Below are 22786 nucleotides of genomic sequence, written 5' to 3' on the forward strand. Positions count from 1 at the left end.
GTGAGACAATCGGTTGACGGAACCTTAGCTTGCCTATAGCTTGAAGCCACAGAAACAAGCTTCACCACGATCGCCTCTAAAAAGCAAGCGCCCGCGAATGTGGCTCGTCATTCTCCGATGATCAGCTCAGGAATCGAGCGATTCGGCAGCCACGACGAATATGCCATTGGAGATCTACGAGGCTGTGACGCGCATGGAACTGGTTTCCCATGTATGGGATTTCCAAATCACGTTCAGGAAAAAGCATGGGGATTTTCAGTGACGTACTTGCCTGCAACAGATTAGCACCGCGTTAGCGATGTCACGTGCGTTGTTTCTCAGCCACCAATCACGCCTGTATCGTGGCTTGTCGTTCCAAGCCATCCAATCTCATGACGCGCCGAGAAAGCGCAAAGGCAACATGCCACTGCCGTGCATCAAGCCTAAGCAAAATCTCCGCGGTTCCAGGTTTAATTTGGATGCGGGGGGCTGGTACCGAAGCTGACGGTGACGGTGAGTGACGACCGTGTCAAACGGGCAAGAGGGGCCTGGTCTTTGTGTCACATCGCTGTCACCCCATCCTCAGAGAGCTATAAGATAGTGGATCTTCGCGCTGCCCTCATCTTCAGCATTCAGCAGAACTCACCAATCCATCAATACCATCCACGCCGACACCCAGCATATCAACATGGTGCACGCCCAGGAGCCCATTGACGGTCCGGTCGACTACCCAGTCACCGACAAGCGCGAGCAAACAGGTCTTCTTACGCGTCAGTAACTACCCATGAACTGGATGTGAGACATATACTGACTGCGTACACCCATCTTTAGGCTTTGTGCCGGACAAGCTCAAGAACACTTCCTTCTACCGTTGGTTCCTACGTTTCACACGCCTCCTACAATTCATCAGCTCTGTGGTCTCACTCGGCATCTTTTCTCAACGCTTATATAAGGTGTATCGCCTTGTCAACAGCGTCAAGACCTATCGCGGCATCAACGGCAGCTATGGTGCAGTCGAGGGCATTCTTGCCGCCGCCGTGCTGTATACTTTGATCACGATCCTACTTTCTTGCATCAAGAAGTCAGCGAACCCTGGCGGTCGAGTACTCCGATGGATCTGGGTACTTCTCGACCTTGCATTTGTTGGAGCATTCATCGCAGTGGCTGTGCTTACGCGACCGAACGGAGGTCTCGCTGGTGCTCGTCACTGCTACAGCCCGGAGCGTATTGCTAACGGCAATACTGGTGTTGTTACTGGCGCGACTGCGAGCCGTGATGACAGCTGTAACCTGCCGTGGGGCACCTTCATCCTGGCAATTATCAGCACGTATGTTCTCCGCTGCCCAAATCCCTGAATCATCTGCTAACTGGCTGCCAGACTCCTCCATGCCATCACCGCCTCCTTCCACGAGATTAGGGACCACCGCCGAAAGGCTAGGCTCGAACACGAGAAGGCCGTTCAGCCACAACACACCGAGGCCGCCGCTGATGGCGTCCGCTACTAGATTCTCAAACCGCTCGATGTTCCGTTAGAAAAAAGGCATGGAGGTTGTGAAGCACGAAGGTGTGCCCACACATTTCTACCAAGCCTCACGAACAACACACATGTATACCCATAGTGCATCAGCCCAGCCCTTGATGCATTATATTCTCACGATTTTTCACTTTAGCGAATGGCGCAACTGGGCCGGAGTTTCTGTAGTCATTGAGCGAAATAATTCTGCGTCCAACTAATGCAACACCTACCGTATATTCTACTCGAAGATTTCTATCAGATGGTAATGCCAATTCCGAAGTAACAAAGCTGGTGACGCTATCCATCTCGGTGACCCGCCCACCGGCCTAGAAATCGCTTAACACAGTCTTCTCAAACTCCTCCGCAAACTCTTTTGCTGGGGTGATTGCTCCAAGCCAATACCCACCCCTAGCATCCTTACCAACACACATACCAATGCCCCCTGAGCTTTTACCCCAACCGTCCACCCGTCTATCGTGACCGTTAACACTGATATACACAGGCTTTCCTCTGGTCGGCCTACTAGTCAACCCACCCTCATCGCCGTCATCAGAAACGACAGCAGCGCTGAAATCTGTATCAAACAACGTTGCCTTTGCCCAATTTGAGAACACGTAGGCTGCCGGCCCCATCTGCGGATCCGACGGAGGCGTAAGGTTTTGCTGTCCGTTGCGGCTGGCACGCTGCGAAGCTTCCACCGCCTCTCTATTCGCCTGCTCAACAAGATCTTTGCGAATACGAGCCGCAACGTGACCCAGCGGCATACCGACAAACTGCTGTACACTGAACGCCGAAACGATTCCACCTGTACAGTTTGCAACATATGCTTTTCCTTTTGGAATCAAGACCTCGTATTTGGATGACGAGGTAGATAGTACGTCTCGCATGCCCAAGACATTGAGGATTATTATGGGTCGAGCAGGTGGTGAGTTGAGCAGAGAGGTGTCGGAGGAAACGAGATGGCGGATTAACCATGCTGAGAAGATGTCGCCGTCCGAGAGGAAGGGCTTTGGTGCAGAAGATGTTGAGGTATTGTAGGTTATTTGTGAGGCGTCGAGAGATTCAAGATCGTGCATTGCTTCAGTTCGCAAGCGAGCCATGTAGGCCGCGGGCATGTAGAGCATACGGCCGTTCTGCGTTGTCGTTGGTGTAAAGAACCGAGAATAGAGGTATGCGAACATCGCTCTGGGGCCTAGCAAGCTTGGAAGCCAGGTCTTGAAGTTTGACATCACCATCCAGATCCGAGATTGCGCTTTCTCTTGCACCTGCGTAGTGCCGGCACTCATACCCTCTGCATCCTGGTTGTCCTCATCGAGAGAAGCTCCAAGCCGCTTCAATGGGTCGAAATCGTAACCCCAGAACTCCGGTACATCTTCGTCTCTTCCTTCCAAAACTGCCGTCCAGGCTCTTAGTAGAGTTTGTCGTCCCATCGCATCAAGAAGCGTATGTAGCCAAGTAAGGGTGACGAGCGTCGCATCCTTGAAGCTCGTTACATGTAAGCCTAACTGCGCCTCATCTGAAAAGAGCCAGTCATCAAGGACTGAAGTATTTCCCCTCGCACTTATAACCCCACGTTGCGACTCTAGAACGCCGAAGACCTGGACACTGTCGTCACGCTCGTTCGCAGTAGGAATCTGGCAACCAAGAGGATGGTCCTTCAATTTGCTGTCGAAAGTCTCATGGGTGAAGTTGACTGGCGGGCGCTCTTTGGTATACTGTGCTGGTATGTGGTATTCAAGTTTATCGTTGCTGGTGTTGAGGCGCAGTCTCGCTCCCAACTTCCTCCAACCAGGTTTCTCCAGCAACCTCCATAATGCTTCGACAAGCTTCCGCTCATCAAGAACATCGTCAAAACACATGGTGTATTCGACTGAAACGTTTCTGTTTTGGTGCGTGTCGTCGCGGCTGTGGAGGGGTATGATGGTATCCGTGGGTATGCGAGGAGGAGCGACTCGCTGCCCAGTGAAGTAGTTCGATAGGAAGGACATGTTTAAGAAAGCGAAAGCTATCACTGGGTGCCTCACAGAAGAAAGAGAAGGTGATTTACCGATGTCGTATCAATTTTGGTGCGGGCAGATACTTCAAATATATGTCTTGCGTCTAAGCGACGCGAAACCAAATGCATGTGCCACAAGCGATACTTGGATACGCCCGGGCGATATCTCACGTGAGAGGTATCGGATAGTCGATTGCCCAGCGCGTGTAGTCCTTACATCCGCACTAAATGGCGTTCAGATGTGTGCCTACTAGCAGTAGGGGTGCCAATCATATATGCCTTGGTGTAGTAAAGGGCTTGGATTAAGAAGCCTACTGGGTAGCTTCGCATTAAGGCTGACTATACGCCAAGCCTCGCATACCGGTCAGCGGGATCTCGGGAGAGTCCAATCCCCGAATTGCCGGCAAGTGGAAATATACGAAGATACGAAGGTCGTGGCGGATTAAAAAAGTCCGAGAGTTTCCACAGACCGCCTCACGGGGCGACAGTCGCCGTCGCCTGCAGCCTTGTTGTAGCTTGAAAACGAGAAGCACCGGCAATACGAAATATCAAGGGGTCATCATGATCATCATAATTTCGTAAGTATCGTTGATAGAGCGGCGTCAATTGCCAGGCCCTGTGAAATTACCAATGAAAACCACCAAGATCGCACAATAGGCTGCCGATGCCGCAAACAGTTCGTGTCTCGCCGCCTTTGTCAAAAGACTCATTGCAGCGCTGAAGAGCAACGTGAATACGATCAGCACGCCGACAGCGTTGAAAGTGTCTCTACTGTCAATATCCACTTGGCTGGTTGTGGACGTGTTGCCAGAAGCATCCGTCACCACATGTGCAGCAGTGTTGGTTAACTGGTACATGGTGATGACGGGAACGACAAGGAGACAGAATATGACGAATGTGATGAGCATGTTGACAACTTTGTCGATGCGGGAGCTGCTGTAGAGGGAAACGTAAGGATCTGTTGTCTTTTCCTGAGCTTCTGGGGTACGGAAGTACTTCTAATGGCTTGTTAGTATGACTGTCCATAGCATCACTCTCTCTTCTGCTCACCTGTAGTGGAAGTTTCTTGGTGCCAAAGACCTTTTGCAGGAGTATGTCGGTTTGGCCGATAAGACTCTCGACACCGCCGTCGAAGGTCGCCCACTCACGACCGTTGTGCAAGGATACAATGTCTTCTTTGCTGCGAATAGCTTCCATCTCAGCATCCATGAGCGGCTTTCTGTTGTAACAGTAGCGTCGCACACTACGGTAATTTCGATCTGATGGCTTCTGGAAGGAACCCACTGTCCTTGCCTTGATGAGGACATCATCTATGCAGCAGTTAGTCGTTGACTGATGGGCTCATATCTACGATGAGCTACTATAGGAATGCATACCATATTCCATTAGCTTGGCTTTGATTTCTCGCAGTACAACTCGTCGGCTGCGAGGCGCCCCCTCGCCATCAGGCTGGGCTTTGTCGAAATCCCTCGACATCAAACGAGTACGGTCTTCGTCGTGGTCATCCCAGTCAATCTCGTCCAGCTCCTGTTCTAATGATGTGATCTCATCCTGCAAATCAAGGAGGATACGTGAGTGCAGATATGAGAAGGCGCGATAAAGTGAGAAGTTTTGTTCACTCGATTGGAATGCTGCGAGTTTTGGGAAGCCATTGGGAGTTTTTTCCACTGACTTTCATGAGTGTTTAGTCAGACTCAGTTGTAATAATAACTCACAAGTTCGCGTAACGTTCTCAGTCACATATTCGGCCTCAGGCTCGGAGCGAAAAGGGACTGTGATTCGTCGCAAGAAATTCGGTCGCTTCTTTCCGTTCTCTGGAGATTTGTTAGTCTTTGGTGATTCACAGTAAGTTTCTAGCTGCCGATGCAATCGATTTGGTATGGCATCTCGTGGCCACCATATCGGGCACGCGTAAGCTGACGGTGGCAAGCTCCTTCAGGCAGGAGCTTTGCGTCGCTGACCTCACCTTTCTGGCCCCATACATAGCGGGGTCAGTTTGTTTTGGGGGCCAAAAAGGATCTTGTGGGATCGCTTACCAGGCTGTGCGCTCTCAACGTCAACTGAGTCTCTCCGCGTTGGGGGCTGAATGGTAGAATGGCTATCTTCAGCACCCTCAATGAAGTCCCCCGTTAAGGTCGCGTCGGTATTCGTGGGAGACACTGGCGATACTGGCGATTGAGGTGTCTTCTCATCGGTGAAAGTATCGCCGGTCATGGTACGAAGAGGGGCCATGGTGATGCAAGAAGAAAGGCGCGGCCCGCACACAAGCGAAGAAGCGAGAAGAAGAAGACGAGAACCTTCGAACACCAGCAATAATCGATCAGTTGAACATTAAAAGTGAGCTGTCTGTGGCTCAACAAACTGTGGCAAGAACGCAGTGTATGTAGTATTGAAGACATGAAATTGAGGGGTGCGATCGCCGTATCCGTAAGACTCAGCCCCAACGCCTTAGACTCCCCTTGCACAATTGGCTGTGCGCATCTGAATCACAGCTGCCTGGTGACTTCCGGTGAGCTCAGCCTCAGGCAATGTTGCACAGCTCAGCTGCGAGGCTTCAGATCCTTCTCGCGGGTCCAGCCACTTGCCATCTCCAGGGAATAGACATCCCGGAGCTGATACTCATGGTATCCCCTGGCACGATTGAATTTGCGGTCGTAAACGGTAAAGACGCCTGTCGTTCGTTCACCATTCGCAAACACTGGTTTGCGCACAACTTCGCCCTTGCTGAAGCGCGCGACTGGCTGAGACAGAGTTAGAATGTACCGCCTGGACCTTTGGAGAAAGACTTACTTCAGCAGCGTTCGGATCAGGGTTTACACTCGCTTTGGTCTGGGGAGCTGCATCTTCTGGTGCGGCGTCCATGTATTCGTTCTGTGGCTAACAGTCAGCCGTGGAGCGGGAACCACTCAGCGTAGGATCTAACCTCGACTGCCTGAAGTGGCTGTTCATCGAATGTGGTAGCCATAGTGATCGAGTAGTTGGGAAGTGAGGCAGGGAGCCTTATGGATGATGCCCTGAAGTATGGTAGCAGCGTCTGCTATTATAGAAGTCCTTGTTGATGGCCTCTCGACAGTTTGCCTACTGCAGCCCCAGGCAACAGAGGGTCGTGACCGGTGCAGATTATGGTTGGGGGCCCATATTGCCTGCACAGCCGCGGCTTAGCCATGTTGCATGCAGATGATTGCATACCCATTGCATGACAGTGCATTCTGCGGGTACAGTAGTAGTGAGCTCATGTCATCGCATCAAACCTCTGGCCATAAGTGGTAAATGCAGGCAGTCAATCCTGGCAGGCTGGTTCTTTGTAATTGGGGGTGGTGGAGGCTCAGCTTTGGACCCCAACGCTCGGTGATGAAGTTGGCGGAGCGCTGATTGGCGGGGCGAGGCTGCATCTGCCATCTCCGCACTCGTCGTGCCGTGGTGCATGTCCCACCAATATGGGGGCTGAAAGCTGCAGCGAACTATGGCACTCATTATGGCCCGTCGCCGTGAACGTCGAGCCCCGCAGGTTCACAGCTCTTCTACCCAATGGCTCTTTCCTCAAGCGCAACGGCGCATGCCCTGGACGCGATGGCGACTGAGGTGACCTCGCACGTTGCGAATCCCTACCCACACAAAGTCATCCATGCCGACATACGGATACAATCGATTGACGACGAGTCGGGACAGAGCGGCCCGCCTGCGCAGAGTGAGGAGCATCTTGCGGAGAGCAAACCGAGCGTAGCAGATGTCGTGTACCAGGTAAAGGGCGCTGAGATGCGGGAATGCTGGTCCAAAGCTATCGCCAAGAACATGGACCTGCCTGAGGGCTACTCCAGCGCTGCAGTCTTGATCATCAAGTGGGCGGATGCGCTGGACGACCTGAAGACCGGAGCAGAGGTATGTTGTACTCCAAAAACGCGTCAGGCGCGCATCGTCTGACCAGGACTACTGTAGGCCCGAGAACTCCATGCCCTCTTCCGCGACCGCTATCACTACAAGTCCGAAATCGTCGAGCTCGACGTCCGTCCGAAACCTCAACATCAGCTCGAAAGCTCCGTCATCAACTTCATACGCGACAACGACGGACCGGAAAATCTGCTCATCGTATACTACACGGGGCACGGCGATTACAGCGAGGAGAGGAAGTGCTTGGAGCTCTCTGGCAGTCTCCCGAGTGACAACTCTGTACTACATGACAGAGGATTCCGGAAGAACGCGCGCGCAAACTGGACCCAAGCTGAGGACCGGCTACGCAGCGACGATGTAGAGAGCGATGTCTTGACCATTCTAGACACCTGCTATGCGAGCAACTTTGCCAAGTCGGGCAAAGAAGGCCACAAGAAGTTTGAGCTCCTCAGCGCGTGTGCGGTTGATCAATTGGCCGAACCTCCTGGTGAGAGGTCATATACCCGTGCGCTCATTGACGCCTTGAAAGCACTCCATGAGACAAACCCAGAGGGAGCAATATCGACCTTCCTTCTGCACCAGCGCATCAACATAGACAAACGACGCGTAGATACGCCCTCGCATATCTGGTCTCGAGGCAATAGCACACAGCACAGCGATCAGCATATAGTCTTGGCTCCTCTCAAGCTACAAAAAGACAATGCATCTCACTGGCGGCCCAAGCCAAAAGGCTTCTTGACACTGCGGTTTGGTCTACGGGACTCGTCGCTGAGCCCAGAACAGATTGACTTCATGACCAAGAACCTGGCCAAAGCCTTCGGCAATAAGGCGTTGGTAGGTCTGAGAAGAGTCGATTGGGTCGACATCGAGCTTGCTCCACCCACGACGGACTTTGAGCGTGTAGATTTGAGCTCTCGCGCCATAGCACAGTGGAGGAAAATCGTTGAGAAAAACAAGAAGATGAGAGGCTCCCCGCTGATTCGGAAGACTGGTTCGGTGGGTGTGTCACAGAAGCGCACAAATGAAGATGCACATGATCTTCCGGAAGCGAAGCGCAGGTTCCTAGACACCTCGCACCCCCCTCCTTCACCACCGGTCTCGGAATCTTCGCGCATTGACTAAACCAAATGTAGGGAGGCTTTCTTTCCTTGGACCGACGATGACTGTCAGCGACGCATTTGCTTGTTTCTAGAATACCCATCCATTGGCTCAATCGGCACGCTTTTCTTCCTATATCCTTAACTAAACCATACTCTATTTGTTTCTAGCTCCCTTCGAAGCTCTATGTATCTAATGTATTCGCAACTCAGATTGCACTTGGTCCGTTGCGGCCAAGCATTTCCATCGGCTTCTACTCGGAGGTTGCCCAAACAGTTGGCGCCACTTTTTAGTCTCACCACCATCATCATCACGTTAAGCTTCGACAGTACAGCATGATAGCGCTAGACACGTAGCACAATACAGAGAACTACATCGAAGCTTCTCATCTACCCTGGTTGCTGCGTGATACCCTGATCAACACGTTCCGCTGATCATTTGCAGTGTAGTATAAAGTCGAAGCTTCCCTACGAGGATATGCGCACATCAACACCATCATCCAAACCACCATTTCAATCTACAAGTCACCATCGCAGCTTAAGCCTCTTCGGCGTTAGCCAGCAACCAATCCCGTCATCAACATACTACCATCCAATGGCTGCATCCAGCACAACCGCCGCTACCATGCTGACACCGGACCGACACAACCTCACCATCGGTCATTGTCGCGCGCAACGACAGGCACTCTATTCCCACACCGATCTTGGCACACCCACGCTGCTAAAGAAGCACCCGAAACCCATCATCTTTACCCCACGGGCAAGTGAGGATGAGTGGACGGAAAGTCAAGAAGAACTTGAGCGCTGGGGTATGGGAGCCACCAAGACGACCAAGCCAGGGTCTAGTCAAGTCACCACACCAAGCCGTTCGCAAGGGCGGGGTTTGGAGTACGGGGAAGTAATGGGATTCTGTTAGCGAAGAGGAAGAAGAAGAAAGAACTAAATGAGGAATGTTGTTAAGATTTCGTCATGGCAATCGACTGTTTCTACTATCTCTCTATATCGGCCTCTCTCCTACTATTCTTGCTAACTAGTACTTCGCTTCTGCTTCGCGCACTGCACCTGTTACACTTCCCTCCAGCGCGCATACCCCTAGCACGCTCACTTTTTAACATCGCAGTCTATTGTCTTAACTATCTCGCGATGTTGGCCTCTCTTCTACTACTCTTACCAACTAGCATGTCGCTCCTGCTTCGCGCACTACAATGGCTACAACCAACTCCAGCGCGCTTGCCTCCAGCGCGCTCGCTCTTCCCCAGAAAGACGTCTTACACCCGCCGCCTAGCTACGTCAAGCTCGCTCCTGCTATGCTTACTAGGCGGTGAAGCCATCTCTCGTCAACATTATTCGTCCCTCCTTGCCTCTGTCGAACGCCCTCGCGCCACTGAAATTTACCCTGTGATACCCCCTCACTTGCAGCATCGCCTCGGTGTGGGTACATACTATCAATCTTCAGGCTGCCAAAGGTCTACGCGCCGCCACACCCCCCTTAGAAGTGTCTACTACGGCCAAAAGAAAGATCCAACATGACCCATACAAGCAAAGTAGTATGGACGGCTACATCTCGCGCACCGCCCGGCCCAGTCTTAGCAAGACTACACCAAAGAGCAAGGAAGTCGCCCCCGCCCAACCACCTAAGCCCACCAAGACTCAGCGGAAACGTCGACGAGAAGACGACGACGACACGGATGCGGCGCGGCCCCCCGCACAGGACATCAGGCTTACGAGAAGTGCCAAAAAGCGACTAGATGCAGGGTCAACCAGTCGACACGCAGATGAAGATGATGCACACAGCCTGCACGAGTCCTATATAGCAGGAGCAACAGACGATGATACAGGCAGTGTTTTTGAGTCAGAGAACTGCAGCAATCCCGAGGGCGACGAAGAGGACATGTTTCTGAGTTCAGACGACAACGAGGATGAGGCCAGCCAACCTGAGGACGAGGCCGACCAGCCCGACGAAGACAACGAGGACGATGCCGAACAGTCTGACGAGGCCAGCCAGTCTGACGATGCCGATATCCACCATGCGGACGATGATGACATGAAGGAGACACAGTACTCCCTCGAGATACCGCTACGCGACCAAGATCTCTTTAATGTTGATGTTACCGCCGCCGAGGTTACATCCATGGTGGAAAAAGTCTTACCTGCGCTGTCATCAAGAAATATGAAGCAATTCTACAGAACTATCGCAGGCCATCTTGAGAAGTCCCCTTCATTTAGCATCCCGGCGCGCTCTCGACACCCCACTACCTGGTCGTTAGTCAACCCTGACTTTGATTTACTATGGAAACACTCAGTCGACGGCGAGCGGGCTCTAGACCTCGGCGGCCCAAGTCTGTTACCAAGATGGCTTAACATGTCAGAAGACGGTCTTGTAAAGCCAATTGGCTCGTTCACCAACACCCTACTACTGATATCCAGCTACCCGACAGCATTAGAGGAAGGCAGCGTACACAACCGCTATAGTACCGTAGATGATATGAGTAATGTTTGTATGTGGATGCTGTACACCAAGTTTGGGTACCACGTGGCGGACCTACGATCACACGGTGTAATGCACATAGACATTATGGCTCGACGCCTCGACGCCTCGACCGGAATCTGATCCCAGGATCTGATGGAGACAAGCTCTTTCGAATTACACCATTAAACCAGTCTGGCACAGTGTCGTATGCTGGTATTGATGAAGTACAATGAATTATTCAAGATTGTTTACGTGGAGCGGGATATGTGTAGCTACTTTCCAACTAGATTAGATCCAAGGATGTTCACAACAAGCAGGGCTAGTGCGTGATCATCTAGACGATCGGATAAATTTCAGATTTGAAATTCTGTAGTCTCCGCTTCATGCAACGAAATAAGAGGACCCTGAGGAAGATAGCTAACCTCTAATGCGCTGGATAAAGGTTCTGTTGCAATTGCCCTGTGCCACTTATTGAGAAGATACCAGAGAAGATAGCTAACCTCAAATGCGCTGGATAAGAGTTCTGTCGCAACTACCTCATGCCACTCACCGAGAAGGCGTGGGGAAGATGGTTGGCCATCGATGATGCGCTGGATGTGGGTCCTCTTGCGACTGCCTCATGCCACTCACCCAGGAGACGCGGGGAAGATGGTTGGCCATGATGCGCTGGATGTGGGTCCTCTAGCAACTGCCTCATGCCTCTCGCGACTGCCTCATTCCACTCGCTTCTGGCACACAGCATTCGGGGTATCTAATATTCAAATCTCTTTGAGCGTTTTCTATCTGTCCTTTACGTGTGCCAGTAAACGCATTGCATCCTCAAGACCTCGATTACCTTGCCGCCACCGCGTTCATCCAACAAGGAAAACTCCCCACCTGCGAAGAGACCCAAGAAGACAGTACTGTCGGCAGCAGCCTCAAGAGCTCGCAACGCGCCTTTGACTGGAGCACTGTCGGAATTACCGTCCCAACTACCTGAACCGCCACCAGGACACCAGACAGCGCGGACTCGATCATCAACAACGAAAGCAAAACGACCCCCTGCGTTTACGGTATTCACCAACAACACCGGAGCGACAGAGCAGATACTTGACGGCGCGGATCCCACAACTAGCATCATTGACGAATGCACGATACCTGACATCGTTGACCGATGCTCCCTAACAGATGACGACCTGTTCAGTGAGCTAACCGCCGACGAAATCCGCAAATTGGTAGAACGATTGTTGCCAGACCTCCAAGAAGATGGTAAGCTCTACTCTACAGCACGTAAGGCGCATGTGTACTAACTTTACCAGGAGTTCAAGAGTTCCTTGCGACAGTCTATGACCACGCATGCACATCGCCGCCTTTCGTTATACCCCGCCGAGAGCGAGATCCGTCCACCTGGCCGCTTACGTATCCGGACATGGACTTCGCATGGGGACAGGCAGTGGAAGGCGAACATGCTGTTGAGCTCCCGGACACAATGGACAATTGGATTGACATGAGCGAGAGCAATTTGGGTAAGTTGTCAACGTGAAGTACGTTGGATAGCCTCCAAGCTAATTACGCTCACGCAGTTAAACCTACTGGAAGCCTCCGCGATACCCTTCTCATTGTCAGCTCATACCCCACTGCTAAGGAGGATAGCACAGTTCATCGATCGTATGGTACCACCCTAGACATTTCAAACGAGTCCATGTTTATGCTCTACGCCAAGTTTGGCCACAACGTATCCTCGATCAGAAACCACGGCGCCCTCCACTTGGACGTGTTCCCCAGACGAGTTGACCGCAACATTGCACTCGGTCACGGGAATATCGTCGACCAGGTTCCGACCAATCTCGGCATGTATTGGAGACTCGTGGTTCGTCAGCTCATTGAGTCATCGCATTCCAAACTGGCTCTCCTCGTCGGGTCCGCAGGTGTTGCCACGTACGTCGACTATCTCAAACAAAACAACATCCGCTATCAAATATTTGGCTATCGAACAAAAGCGTGCAAGGCTACTAGAAAGAGAATCATCATGGAGTAAAACAGGTTGCAGATGGAGAGAGAAGCGCAAAAGAAGAGTGAAGGTGAGGCTCCAAAACGGCGAAAGCATGGCAGAATGCCGAAGAGCCTACAGTAAGCTACATACGTTGTACCTAGGACTGCGACGAGTATCTATTCCCAAGTGCCTCTACTATCAACTAAGGTTGTTTGATCCATAAGGTGTGTCACGCGGCAGCATTTAGAGAGAGGTAAAGAGGTAGCAGAAAATCCGGCTGCGGTCTGTTGATACAGCTGTCTGGCGCCTACGTATTCTTGTAGCATAGCACATTGGCTGTATTTTGGCACGTGTATTCTGCAAACTACAATTTCGGCGCCCTCACTTGAAGCACTTCATCAGAACAATCGCCATTTCGTGTTGCTGCACTTTGTGATTCGGTGTTCTCATATGTCGCGGAAAACGTAGAGCAGGGTCTAGAGAGACGCGTCGAAGTGTTCAGACGGCAGCTTGTTAGTAAGAGTTTCTCCCACGTGTTGCAGTTACCAGTCACACTTCTCTTCATATAACAGTGCAGTCGTGTTATGCGCATACAACCTTGAGCGGAATCTTCTTTCTTTTCCATAGAGCTCAATACAACTTCGCATACCTGGGCAACAGTTCCTTGACCGCGCTCTGTTGCTCTGCTCTGCATCAACATCTCACCGTAATACGTAGGTACCTTTGAGATAAAGTAATTATCAGCCAGTTCGTGTCATTTTGGATCGCAATAGGTAGGTATAGTGAAACTCATTTGCGTGTAGAATCGAAATGTGTCTGACCTGCGCGAGCAGCCGCATCCCTCTGAAGCTCCCTAAGTTCGCCAATGAGAATATAGACAACGTTCCTTCCCCGCCCAAGTTTGTCGCTCCCGTGCGCCCTCTTACACCCCCACTCCCGCTATGGCGACCCTCTCTGCCCTTCACACCTCTTTCGTCTTCGCCTCCACCTTCGCTGTCATCGACCTTGACTAAGCTTTTTCTTGTTCTACAAGTTGAAGATGCAGACCCCAAAGAGCAAGGGAAAGGCGCTGAAGCGGAGGGAATAACGAAAAAGGGAGGAGTGAGTAAGTTTTGAAATCGCGAGATATACTGTAGAGGGTAGGCCTGTAATCACAATCGAAGGATACACGGGTTGAATACAACAAGTGGGACTTGGGAGGATTACATCAAAGTTGCAGTGTGATGGTGATGTCTTCTCATCGTGCTCGGCACGATGCGTGGGCGGGAGATCCGCTAGCGGCGCACTGCTGATTGGTTTCATGCAGGTCCGCTTCAACCCCAGAAATAACTCCCCAAGCCGCGCATCGTGAGCGCCGCTGCCACCAGAGTGTTGCGCCCGTGCTGCTGGCGAGCGCTTCCGATAATCTTCTAATCCTGCACTATGTAGAGCGCGAGCACGTCTATCATACCAAGGCTCGAAACCTCCGGCACCATGGACACGATCGCAGTGGCCCCCAAGGCGTCGGCGCTGGCGTCGCCCAAGATTGTTAAGAATGCAAAGGGCAACATTGTGCCGAGCAGCCAGATGGCGCATATCGCGTATGGATGCGGTAAGCGCTCTGCCATCCAGACTGTCAGAGGAGGCTGCTAACACATGGCAGAGCACATGGGCGAGATGTTTGAGAAGGCGCGCAAGCAGACGCTCCAGCACTACCGGGCCATCCTCCAGAATATCCACGAGAAACCGAGTATAATAGCACAGACATACACTGCGCCGGCGGATGCGCGCAACGTTGTGTCGCTGAGGCCGCTGTACCTGTGCCTGCAGTGCCCGAGCATCATGACCGAGGTGGATCGCGATTTGCACTTCGAGACCAAGTCGCACTGTTTCTGTGGGTTCAAGACGATGCCGTATACTTGCGAAGGCTAACAGGAAGCAGCTGTCGAGTCACGAGACGGCAACATATACTGTGGCAATTGCCAGGACTTCATCTACGACGAGACGTTGGACGTGCTGAGAGTACAGAAGGGTGTGTGGCGGCATGCTCATGCTTGAAAGAATCAGATTGGCTGACTACAATACAGGCAAGAAGCGAAAGTACGAAGACAACACCACGACCGAAGACCACAAGCTCGTAATCAGCAACTCGACCTTCCTCCCCTGCCGCGCGATAGGCCTGCGTGGGCTCTATAATATGGGCCAGACATGCTTCATGAGCGTCATCCTACAAACCCTCGTCCACAACCCGTTCATACGAAACTTCTATCTTTCCGAAGGTCATAAGCAGACAGAGTGCGAGAGGGACTCATGCGTGAGCTGTGCGCTGGACGAGATGTTTGTCGAATTCCACTCAGCTGAGAAGACGGAGGGCTTTGGCGCTGTCAGCATGCTCATGGGCAGTTGGCTGGCGGGGGAAGCTCTCGCAGGATACCAACAACAAGATGCGCACGAGTACATGCAGTTCATACTCAACACGCTGCACCAGGCGAACGGCGGATCGACAGACGACTCGGAGGATTGCAAGTGCGTGGTACATCAGGCCTTCTGCGGGAAGCTCTCAAGTACGGTGACATGTGACAATTGCCGCAATGTGACCACGGCGCAAGATCCGTACATGGACCTTAGTTTGGATGTACGGATACAAGGCAAGAAACGGAAGATCAAGGAAGAAAAGGGTGAGGAGACACCTCTGGATCTGAGGGACTGTCTTGAACGCTTCACGGTGAAGGAGAAGCTGGGCTCAGCAGAGTACACATGTCGAAATTGCGACAGTCCGCAGAATGCGACCAAGCAGCTGAGCATCAAGAGGTTACCACCGGTCCTCTCCATTCACCTCAAGGTAAGTACCAAGAGCCATCCGCAGCGTCTCTATACTGACAATTACCCAGCGCTTCGAGCACACAAAATCCACGTCCTCCAAGATCGAAACCCCCGTTCGCTTCCCAGTCAAACTAGACATATATCCCTACACGACCGCCCACAAAGCCGCCATGCGCGCCGTGAAGACATCCGGCGCACCGCTCTCGAACCACAACGTCAACAGCCCGGCGAACGCCCTCGTATACGAACTGAGCAGTGTCATCGTACACAAGGGCAAAATCGACTCTGGACACTACGTCAGTTATAGCAGGGAGGGCAACGACTGGTTCATGTTTGATGACAGCAAGGTAGTGCTGGTCAGCGAGGCAGAGGTCCTTGCTGCAGAGGCCTATCTGCTATTCTACATGGTTGGCGGACTAGAGGTATAAGAGCCTCCTTGGAAGAAGGTGGAGTTCCGGCAGTTTGGTGTACAGTATCTCTGCTCGGGCATGTTACAGGCCCATGAGCTGCATGATTGGCGTTTAGAGGCACCCGGCGTTTGTGAGGGCAGTTGAGAAGCCCTCTTTATCTTAGGATTATCTGGCATACGGGCTTCAACATTATCACTTTCTCAATACATTACAAGTTTTCTTCCACAAACTTCCACCAGCCTCACTACGCAGTGGACCATCCTGACTTTCTTCGAACGCATTGGTGTTCATCATCCCCATTCCCAATCAGGCCGACTGCCCGATTCATGCTATCACGACCTCTCCACTCGGGAAACTTTGCCGCGCCCAATACCGCCGCACACACACAAACGCGCCGTTTCAACGCACACTTCGTAGGGCAAAAAGCGATCTGAGCAGCACCTATTTTCACCGCAAACAGGCACATCCGGTGGCTTTACACCGCTCATCACATCCTCTTGCAGCAGCACCCCACTCATGCAATATATCTGCTATCGTTCAATGATTCAGTACTTCGTTGGCTACATATATTAAGGTATCGCTGCCTCGCAGAATGACCATTCGACTTTATTCTTTTTTTACTTCATGTACTAATTGAACGGCGATTTCGCCTTTGTCGAACTCGAAGAGATATTGCTCCTTGAACTCGAATCCTCAAACATGGTTTCGATCTGGGTATTAACCGTAATCCCCTTCCCGCTCACAAACTGCTCGACGCCGCCTATTTGATCCGACGGCGGATCTGTGAAGAGCGAGTCCTCTGATCCGTTCGCTCGATTCCGGGTATCGTGTGTGGAGTGCAGACCGCCGGAGATCTGATTCGAAGCCGTCAGACGGTTTCCGCTTGCTTTTCGCCGCGCAGACGAGAGTTCGTAGTGGCGGCCGTAGCTGTTGGCGGAGTCTTTGGTAGTGTTGTTTGTGCCGAGGATCATGGAGCGGAGGGCGGGGAGACAGGTGGCGATTATGGCGATGGCCGTTTCGATCATGGAGACGGTGCATGTTAGCATCGTTTCGTTCCTGTGGGAGTAGTACGCTCGGACAACTGGTGGAATGTTAGTCTGATTCCAGTTCATCTCGAATCTGATGGGAACGTACTGCTGGCAATAACGACGAAGAAACCCAAGGCGAAGATTCCGGCTACGCCGATCTTCTGCTTCAGCTTCATCTGCAGCCGGGAGACCATGGTGATGGGCAGGCAGATGATGAACACGTCGGTTGCGATGTTGAAGCAAATGGTGATCCAGTAGTTGATCTCGGCGGCTTTGGGACTGCATTGATCTGCGCATGGTCAGTCTCCACCGTTCGCATGCATGTGGGTCAGGGTTTGCTTTTGCTCACAGGCTGGGTTATTCGACCATCGCTTGTCGTGGGGGAAGCACTGAAAGATGATGTCGAAAAAGATGACGAGGTACGTGACAGCTAATCCGGCAAGCGTGAAGTTATACACAAGGACCAGACGCGAGCCGGGAGCAGCCAGGCTCTTGTAAAAGAAGACCAGGGCAAACTTGATCGCCCATAGTGAGGAAACGTAGAGCGTTGATCCGGGGATGATCATCTGCATTATGCCCTTGAAGTTTTCCGGGGTTATTGACGCCATGTCGCCCAGCCCCAGGTTCCACATGTGCTGCTGGATAATGAGGTCCCCGATCAGACATGTCAGAGAGAGTAGGATCAGATAGTCGTCAATTCCGAGGTTGCCCAGTCTCGACCATCGCGCATACATGCGTAGCGCAACAAAAGGCACCGTGGCTACGGTACAGATATACCATGACACCTGTCAACTGAATCAGCACTGCACATAGTATACGATGCATGCAGGAAGGGGAGGACTTACCACCTGCCCGAGCTCACTGTCGACCATGCTGCTTTGCTTGTATGGCCGTCACCGAGAAAAAGGCCGTGAGGAGTTCGAGCCTGCTCGCTCCACTCTAGTTGGAGATCCAAGAACAGTGTGTGGAGAGTGTGACGAGGGTGAGTAGAACGTCGATTGACAGCGGGGCTGCCGCAACAAGTACCATTTTTCTCTACTCCACGGGCAAACGACCCCCTAAAGTAACTTTACAGGATGTTGCGGGTTGTGCAACTAGTATGCCGTCCCGTAGCGTTGTGGCATGATAGCATCAGGGGACCTCCCAAAGCCCAACCAACCGTAAGCTGGCAAGCATCTGAGAGGTCTCGGCCGCTAGAGTCGGTAGCCAAAATTGAGCTGCGAAACCCTTCTACGGCCGCTACTGAGTGGCAACGTTTTCATGCGTTAGAGCAGGTTCAGCTACGCTGGTTGGAAGAATCTGACTCGAGACGACAAAACTACATGTATAGCATCGTGTCCGCCGAACGGGGCAGTGGGAAACCAAACGCCACTGCTCGCATGTGAAGAGACTACCGAGTAATGGATGGCAAAAAATCGTCGTTGGCCTCGGGGTCATGGGTGCGAGGGTGAGAAGGGTTGTGCTCAGATCCGTATCGAGGTTCCATGGTTCGGTCCGATGAGGATGCAAGCATCCTAGCTCGCATGGCGATGAACGACAGGGAGCACCGGTCTGGAAGGCGAGAACTAGACACATGGCGTACGAGGCCGACAGGTTCTACCTTGGTACCGTCACCTTCTAGCGCTTTTGGTGTCTCAGCCGGGCTTCTAGCATGGATGCCGCACGGTAGCTGCGATTGGTTCGACTCGCTTAGCTTTCCAATTTTGCGGTCCCTGAATCTGATCGGACCTCGGATCCTGCGGAATCTGCAGAGACGGAGATGAAAATGCCCTATTTTCCCTCGCGGCTCCTTCAGGCTCCACGCCGGGCAATCTTCGGCAGTTGGACGTTACATGGTGTTGCTGTGCTGTTGGCGGCGAGAACTCGTTCCAGCTGGTGGCAGCCCGCCAAAGTGGTGCCCTATATAGCCATGTGTAAGCCCAAACACGATCTACAGCCTCCCGCCAAACTCTATCTCTTACCCAACATCGTGTTTCCCTGTCCTGCGTCATGAAGGTTCCCTCGGCTCTGATTGGCTTGCAAAGCCTCTCACTAGGCGTTTTCCTCGGACAGGTCGCCGCCACGCCGCTACCTCCGAAACCTTCAAGAGCAACCGTCGCGGATGGAACGGCGGCTCTCGATCAGGGAACTGTGAAGGGTTTCACTGATGACTATGGAAACTCTGTTTTCCTCGGCATTCCATTTGCGCAGACAACTGGGGGACAAAACCGGTATGTGATGGCGGTCCTGCATCGCCTCCGGTTTACTGATCATTGCGTAGATGGAAGGCTCCTAAGGACGTCAAGAAGCTGAAGAAGGGCGAAGTGCTCGATGCCACAAAGTACGGTGCAACATGTCCCCAGGCCATTACCGGTACAACCTACTCCCAGCAAGATGAAGATTGCTTGAACCTCAACATCTGGGCGCCGTCTTCGAACAGTAAGCTGCCACGGGCGCCGCCGATGCCTCATAAACCGAATGGACCTCACCATCCACCAGGCCCTCCGTCAGGCCCACCAGGTCCACCGGGTTCTCCACCAGGCTTAGACGCACCCGGTGGTCTTCCGGTATTCGTCTACATGTACGTGATTTCCCTGTACGAACTGTATGTGGAGCCAATGCTGACGAGAATTTCTTAGGTATGGCGGCGCGATGGTGAGTAATTGCCAATGTACGAACTGCATGTGAGACAAAAACTGACTTCGTACACCCATCTTTAGGTAACGGGCTCAAGCAGCAATCCAGCCTACGTCGGAGAGAATTTCGCTCGCAAGGGAGTTGTCTTCGTTAGCTTCAACACTCGTGAGAGTCTTTGGGCATACCCCAACTCTGCCGAACTTGTCGATGGCGAGGAGTCGCAGAACTTTGGCATTCTCGATGTCGACAAGGCTTTGAAATGGGTCTTCGACAACATCGCCCAGTTTGGCGGTGACCCCAACCGTGTCGTGTTCGGAGGTCATTCTTCTGGCTCTGTTCAGGTCGACCACTACCTCTGGAACCACCCCAACACACCACTCGTCGGGGCCGTTCAGATGGCTGCCAACGCAAAGTCTGGCCCTGCCGTCGGTCCCACCAACGAAGCGCTCGACCTCGTTGCCAAAGAGGTTGGCTGCGCAACTGGTGCAGGACAGCTCGAGTGCCTGCGCAAGGTGGACATGTACGCCTTCCAAACCGAGGCCTTCAACGCCACCTTGAACACGTACTTCACGCCTGTCGTCGACGAGAAGACACGCTACCAGGACTATGCTGCGCGGTTCGCTGCCGGTAACTACGCTTCCCACGTACCCCTCCTGACGGGTAACTCCGACAAAGAGGGCGCCCTTTTCGGTTTGGTGTACGGCAGCGAGAACACAGACTTTTCGGCGTGGCTCAAGACCTTCGATGCTGACGTCGCCGAGATCCCAAACAACATCATCGAGGCCGCGTACGACATCGCCGACTATTCCAGTGTCTCGGAAATGAGCGGCGCCCAGTACGGTGATGCACGCTTCTTCTGCCCTGTCGACCACTTCATCGACTTGCGCAGCGAGACCCAAGACACTTGGTCATACCGCTTCCTCGGCAACTACTCCAACCTCTTGCCTCTGCCTGTCGACTACCCAACGCACGGCGCTGAGATTCCCTTCTTCTTCGGAGGCAACGGTGCCTTTGCTGGTGTTGAGGGAGTGACTGCCGAGGAACAGGCGCTTGCTGACTTCCAGAACGACTGGTTCGTCGAGTTCATCAAGAACCCCGCCGCTGGTCCTGGATGGGAAAAGGCCACTCCTCGCAGCGGCCCGATTGCGAAGCTTGGTGTGCCTGGAGACGAGCTTACTGTTGAAATTGGCAACACAGCCGATTACAATGGCAGATGTCAAAAGGTATACAACCCGTATCTTCCAAAGTATCCTGTCATTCAGAGCGTACTCTCTGGTGTCATGGACATGGTAGAGGGCATTATCGGAAACTAGAATAACGAACATACAATCAATCGGAAGGCCATCATGATACCTTGGTAGCTTCCGTAGTTAATCCTAATGTAAACACATTAAACGTCCCACTTCAGGAAGTTCTCTCCACTATGGTGATGAACCAATCGCATTTCCAGAGGTCGCGCCTTGGGTCGAAAAGAAAACACGTGATCCCGAGGACTGATCCTGAAACTGGGCTCAGAATCTGTAGGGTTCTCTGGCGATGAAACTGGTGTTGTCGCTGATGCGGAAAGAGTCATGCGAAGGGTTGGCAGCCTTGGAGTCGGGTCGTGCTGATGAGATCGTGAATGCATAGCAAGTAGCGGAAGTAGTCGACTTGTGGTCGGCGACGTTGCTCTCGGCGACACTGCGGTGCGGTGATTGCGCATGACACGCTTCTGGGGAAATCCGCATCCTTGCAGGGCATGCCATCTCCATGAAATCGCATCTCGAAGTTGAAGATGTCGAATTGCGGCTGCTGGGGAGGGCTTTCTAGACCCCGATACCTCGGAAAGCACCCGTCTTGGCGAGACCCAGCAGGCCCCTCTCCCTGCTCCGCTAAAGGAAGGAGGATACGACAGAAGGATTGCAGGCGAGGCTCGCAACACGGCTTTGCAGCTCGAAGTGTTTAACAAAGTAAAATTCGCATGTGGGAGGGCTCAACACAAAGTGCGAGGCTGAGTCTGGGTTGCTGGTGGTCACCTAGGTACCAATTCGTCGCGTGGCAGGTGCGACGACACGCCTTGTGGAACTTGAGCAACGTCTTGTCTTTCCCCACGATAGACCCTGGAAACCTCTCGTCTTCCTCTCACAAGTCCACGCCGTCGCACGCGTTTCCACCAAGCTCAAGCCCCAATGTTCCATACTAGGCGGACCCGAGTTTCGCAATTAGCCATGCTGAGGCTGATTGGACCAAGGCTGACGTTTTCTCGCTCGCCCCATCCCGGCTTGGCTCCAAGCGGGTCTCATCCACAGCGCCCCTTTTCTCAGGGCTCTTGAGGTGCGATTGACACGACATGAACGGAAGCAATATATTGAGATCAAGAGTCAAATAGAGCGGAATCTGAGAAATGTGCGGCGTACGTCAGAGTCAACAGCTGTCGACTTCCTACAAGAAATTTACCATGGAGTTTACAGGGGATGAGACGATCTACATAAGGCCTCCCCTTGGCACACGGGGGCCTAAAGCTGTCACGCACCCGTCGACAAGGGCGGTATGCCTCATGGCGCGCGATGCGTGTACTGTACAGGCTGCGCCTCTCCATCCCCCCACTGTGACTAGATGCGCATTCTGAAATTGATGCGTCGGTGAGCCCATGTGGCTGAAATACATACAAGCGTTCCAACCGCTGCTCGGGTCTGGACCTGGGCCTGTTGTCGATGCCAATTCTGACATGAAAAGGATCCTTTTGTCTCTGAAAGACTTTTAACGTTGATCTTGTCAGGCCATGACCGCAGACTAACCTTACTGTCCCTGCCTGTCGGTACTCCACAGCCTTCTACCTTTTACTCAGGTCCACCAGGCCCGTTTAAGCTGGCCCACACCCCCGTTATCACACGTCTTGCCCGCAGCATACAACTCTTTATAGACTCGCTTCCACCCATGGCCTGCACGTCGATCAGGCGTCCGAGCAAGGTTTTGGTGCAAATCACGATCGAACTCGGTCTCCCTCTGCACTTCCTTCACACCACACCCGGT

The 22786-nt window shown here is 52.7% G+C and overlaps 9 protein-coding genes across 9 annotated transcripts; 6 read left to right on the forward strand and 3 right to left on the reverse strand.

Moving 5' to 3' along the window:
• Nucleotides 1–667: 667 nt before the first annotated feature.
• Nucleotides 668–1484, forward strand: J4E85_006106 (uncharacterized protein; the record flags this gene model as incomplete). Its single annotated transcript, XM_051470346.1, has 3 exons — nt 668–749; nt 811–1306; nt 1358–1484. The coding sequence occupies 3 exons, from the start codon at nt 668–670 to the stop codon at nt 1482–1484; spliced, it is 705 nt and encodes a 234-aa protein (XP_051325834.1).
• A 337-nt stretch (nt 1485–1821) lies between these two features.
• Nucleotides 1822–5723, reverse strand: J4E85_006107 (uncharacterized protein; the record flags this gene model as incomplete). The annotated part of the gene is made up of 6 exons (XM_051470347.1): nt 1822–3500; nt 4144–4489; nt 4542–4801; nt 4868–5158; nt 5207–5305; nt 5528–5723. 6 exons carry the CDS (start codon nt 5721–5723, stop codon nt 1822–1824), a joined length of 2871 nt encoding a protein of 956 aa, XP_051325835.1.
• A 308-nt stretch (nt 5724–6031) lies between these two features.
• Nucleotides 6032–6456, reverse strand: J4E85_006108 (uncharacterized protein; the record flags this gene model as incomplete). Its single annotated transcript, XM_051470348.1, has 3 exons — nt 6032–6232; nt 6282–6362; nt 6415–6456. The coding sequence occupies 3 exons, from the start codon at nt 6454–6456 to the stop codon at nt 6032–6034; spliced, it is 324 nt and encodes a 107-aa protein (XP_051325836.1).
• A 605-nt stretch (nt 6457–7061) lies between these two features.
• J4E85_006109 (uncharacterized protein) lies at nt 7062–8501 on the forward strand (the record flags this gene model as incomplete). The annotated part of the gene is made up of 2 exons (XM_051470349.1): nt 7062–7370; nt 7428–8501. 2 exons carry the CDS (start codon nt 7062–7064, stop codon nt 8499–8501), a joined length of 1383 nt encoding a protein of 460 aa, XP_051325837.1.
• Nucleotides 8502–10025: 1524 nt separating this feature from the next.
• Nucleotides 10026–11087, forward strand: J4E85_006110 (uncharacterized protein; the record flags this gene model as incomplete). The annotated part of the gene is made up of 1 exon (XM_051470350.1): nt 10026–11087. The coding sequence occupies one exon, from the start codon at nt 10026–10028 to the stop codon at nt 11085–11087; it is 1062 nt and encodes a 353-aa protein (XP_051325838.1).
• Nucleotides 11088–12414: 1327 nt separating this feature from the next.
• On the forward strand, nt 12415–12963 carry J4E85_006111 (uncharacterized protein; the record flags this gene model as incomplete). Its single annotated transcript, XM_051470351.1, has 2 exons — nt 12415–12451; nt 12509–12963. 2 exons carry the CDS (start codon nt 12415–12417, stop codon nt 12961–12963), a joined length of 492 nt encoding a protein of 163 aa, XP_051325839.1.
• Nucleotides 12964–14391: 1428 nt separating this feature from the next.
• J4E85_006112 (uncharacterized protein) lies at nt 14392–16148 on the forward strand (the record flags this gene model as incomplete). Its single annotated transcript, XM_051470352.1, has 5 exons — nt 14392–14509; nt 14561–14791; nt 14840–14929; nt 14985–15739; nt 15789–16148. 5 exons carry the CDS (start codon nt 14392–14394, stop codon nt 16146–16148), a joined length of 1554 nt encoding a protein of 517 aa, XP_051325840.1.
• A 611-nt stretch (nt 16149–16759) lies between these two features.
• J4E85_006113 (uncharacterized protein) lies at nt 16760–18030 on the reverse strand (the record flags this gene model as incomplete). Its single annotated transcript, XM_051470353.1, has 4 exons — nt 16760–17211; nt 17265–17447; nt 17508–17943; nt 18004–18030. 4 exons carry the CDS (start codon nt 18028–18030, stop codon nt 16760–16762), a joined length of 1098 nt encoding a protein of 365 aa, XP_051325841.1.
• A 1117-nt stretch (nt 18031–19147) lies between these two features.
• J4E85_006114 (uncharacterized protein) lies at nt 19148–21087 on the forward strand (the record flags this gene model as incomplete). The annotated part of the gene is made up of 5 exons (XM_051470354.1): nt 19148–19368; nt 19419–19576; nt 19637–19718; nt 19777–19792; nt 19858–21087. 5 exons carry the CDS (start codon nt 19148–19150, stop codon nt 21085–21087), a joined length of 1707 nt encoding a protein of 568 aa, XP_051325842.1.
• Nucleotides 21088–22786: the final 1699 nt, after the last annotated feature.

Source organism: Alternaria conjuncta, assembly GCF_024043145.1.
Source record: "Alternaria conjuncta strain BMP 0040 chromosome Unknown scaffold_8, whole genome shotgun sequence".
Taxonomy (NCBI): Eukaryota; Fungi; Ascomycota; class Dothideomycetes; order Pleosporales; family Pleosporaceae; genus Alternaria; species Alternaria conjuncta.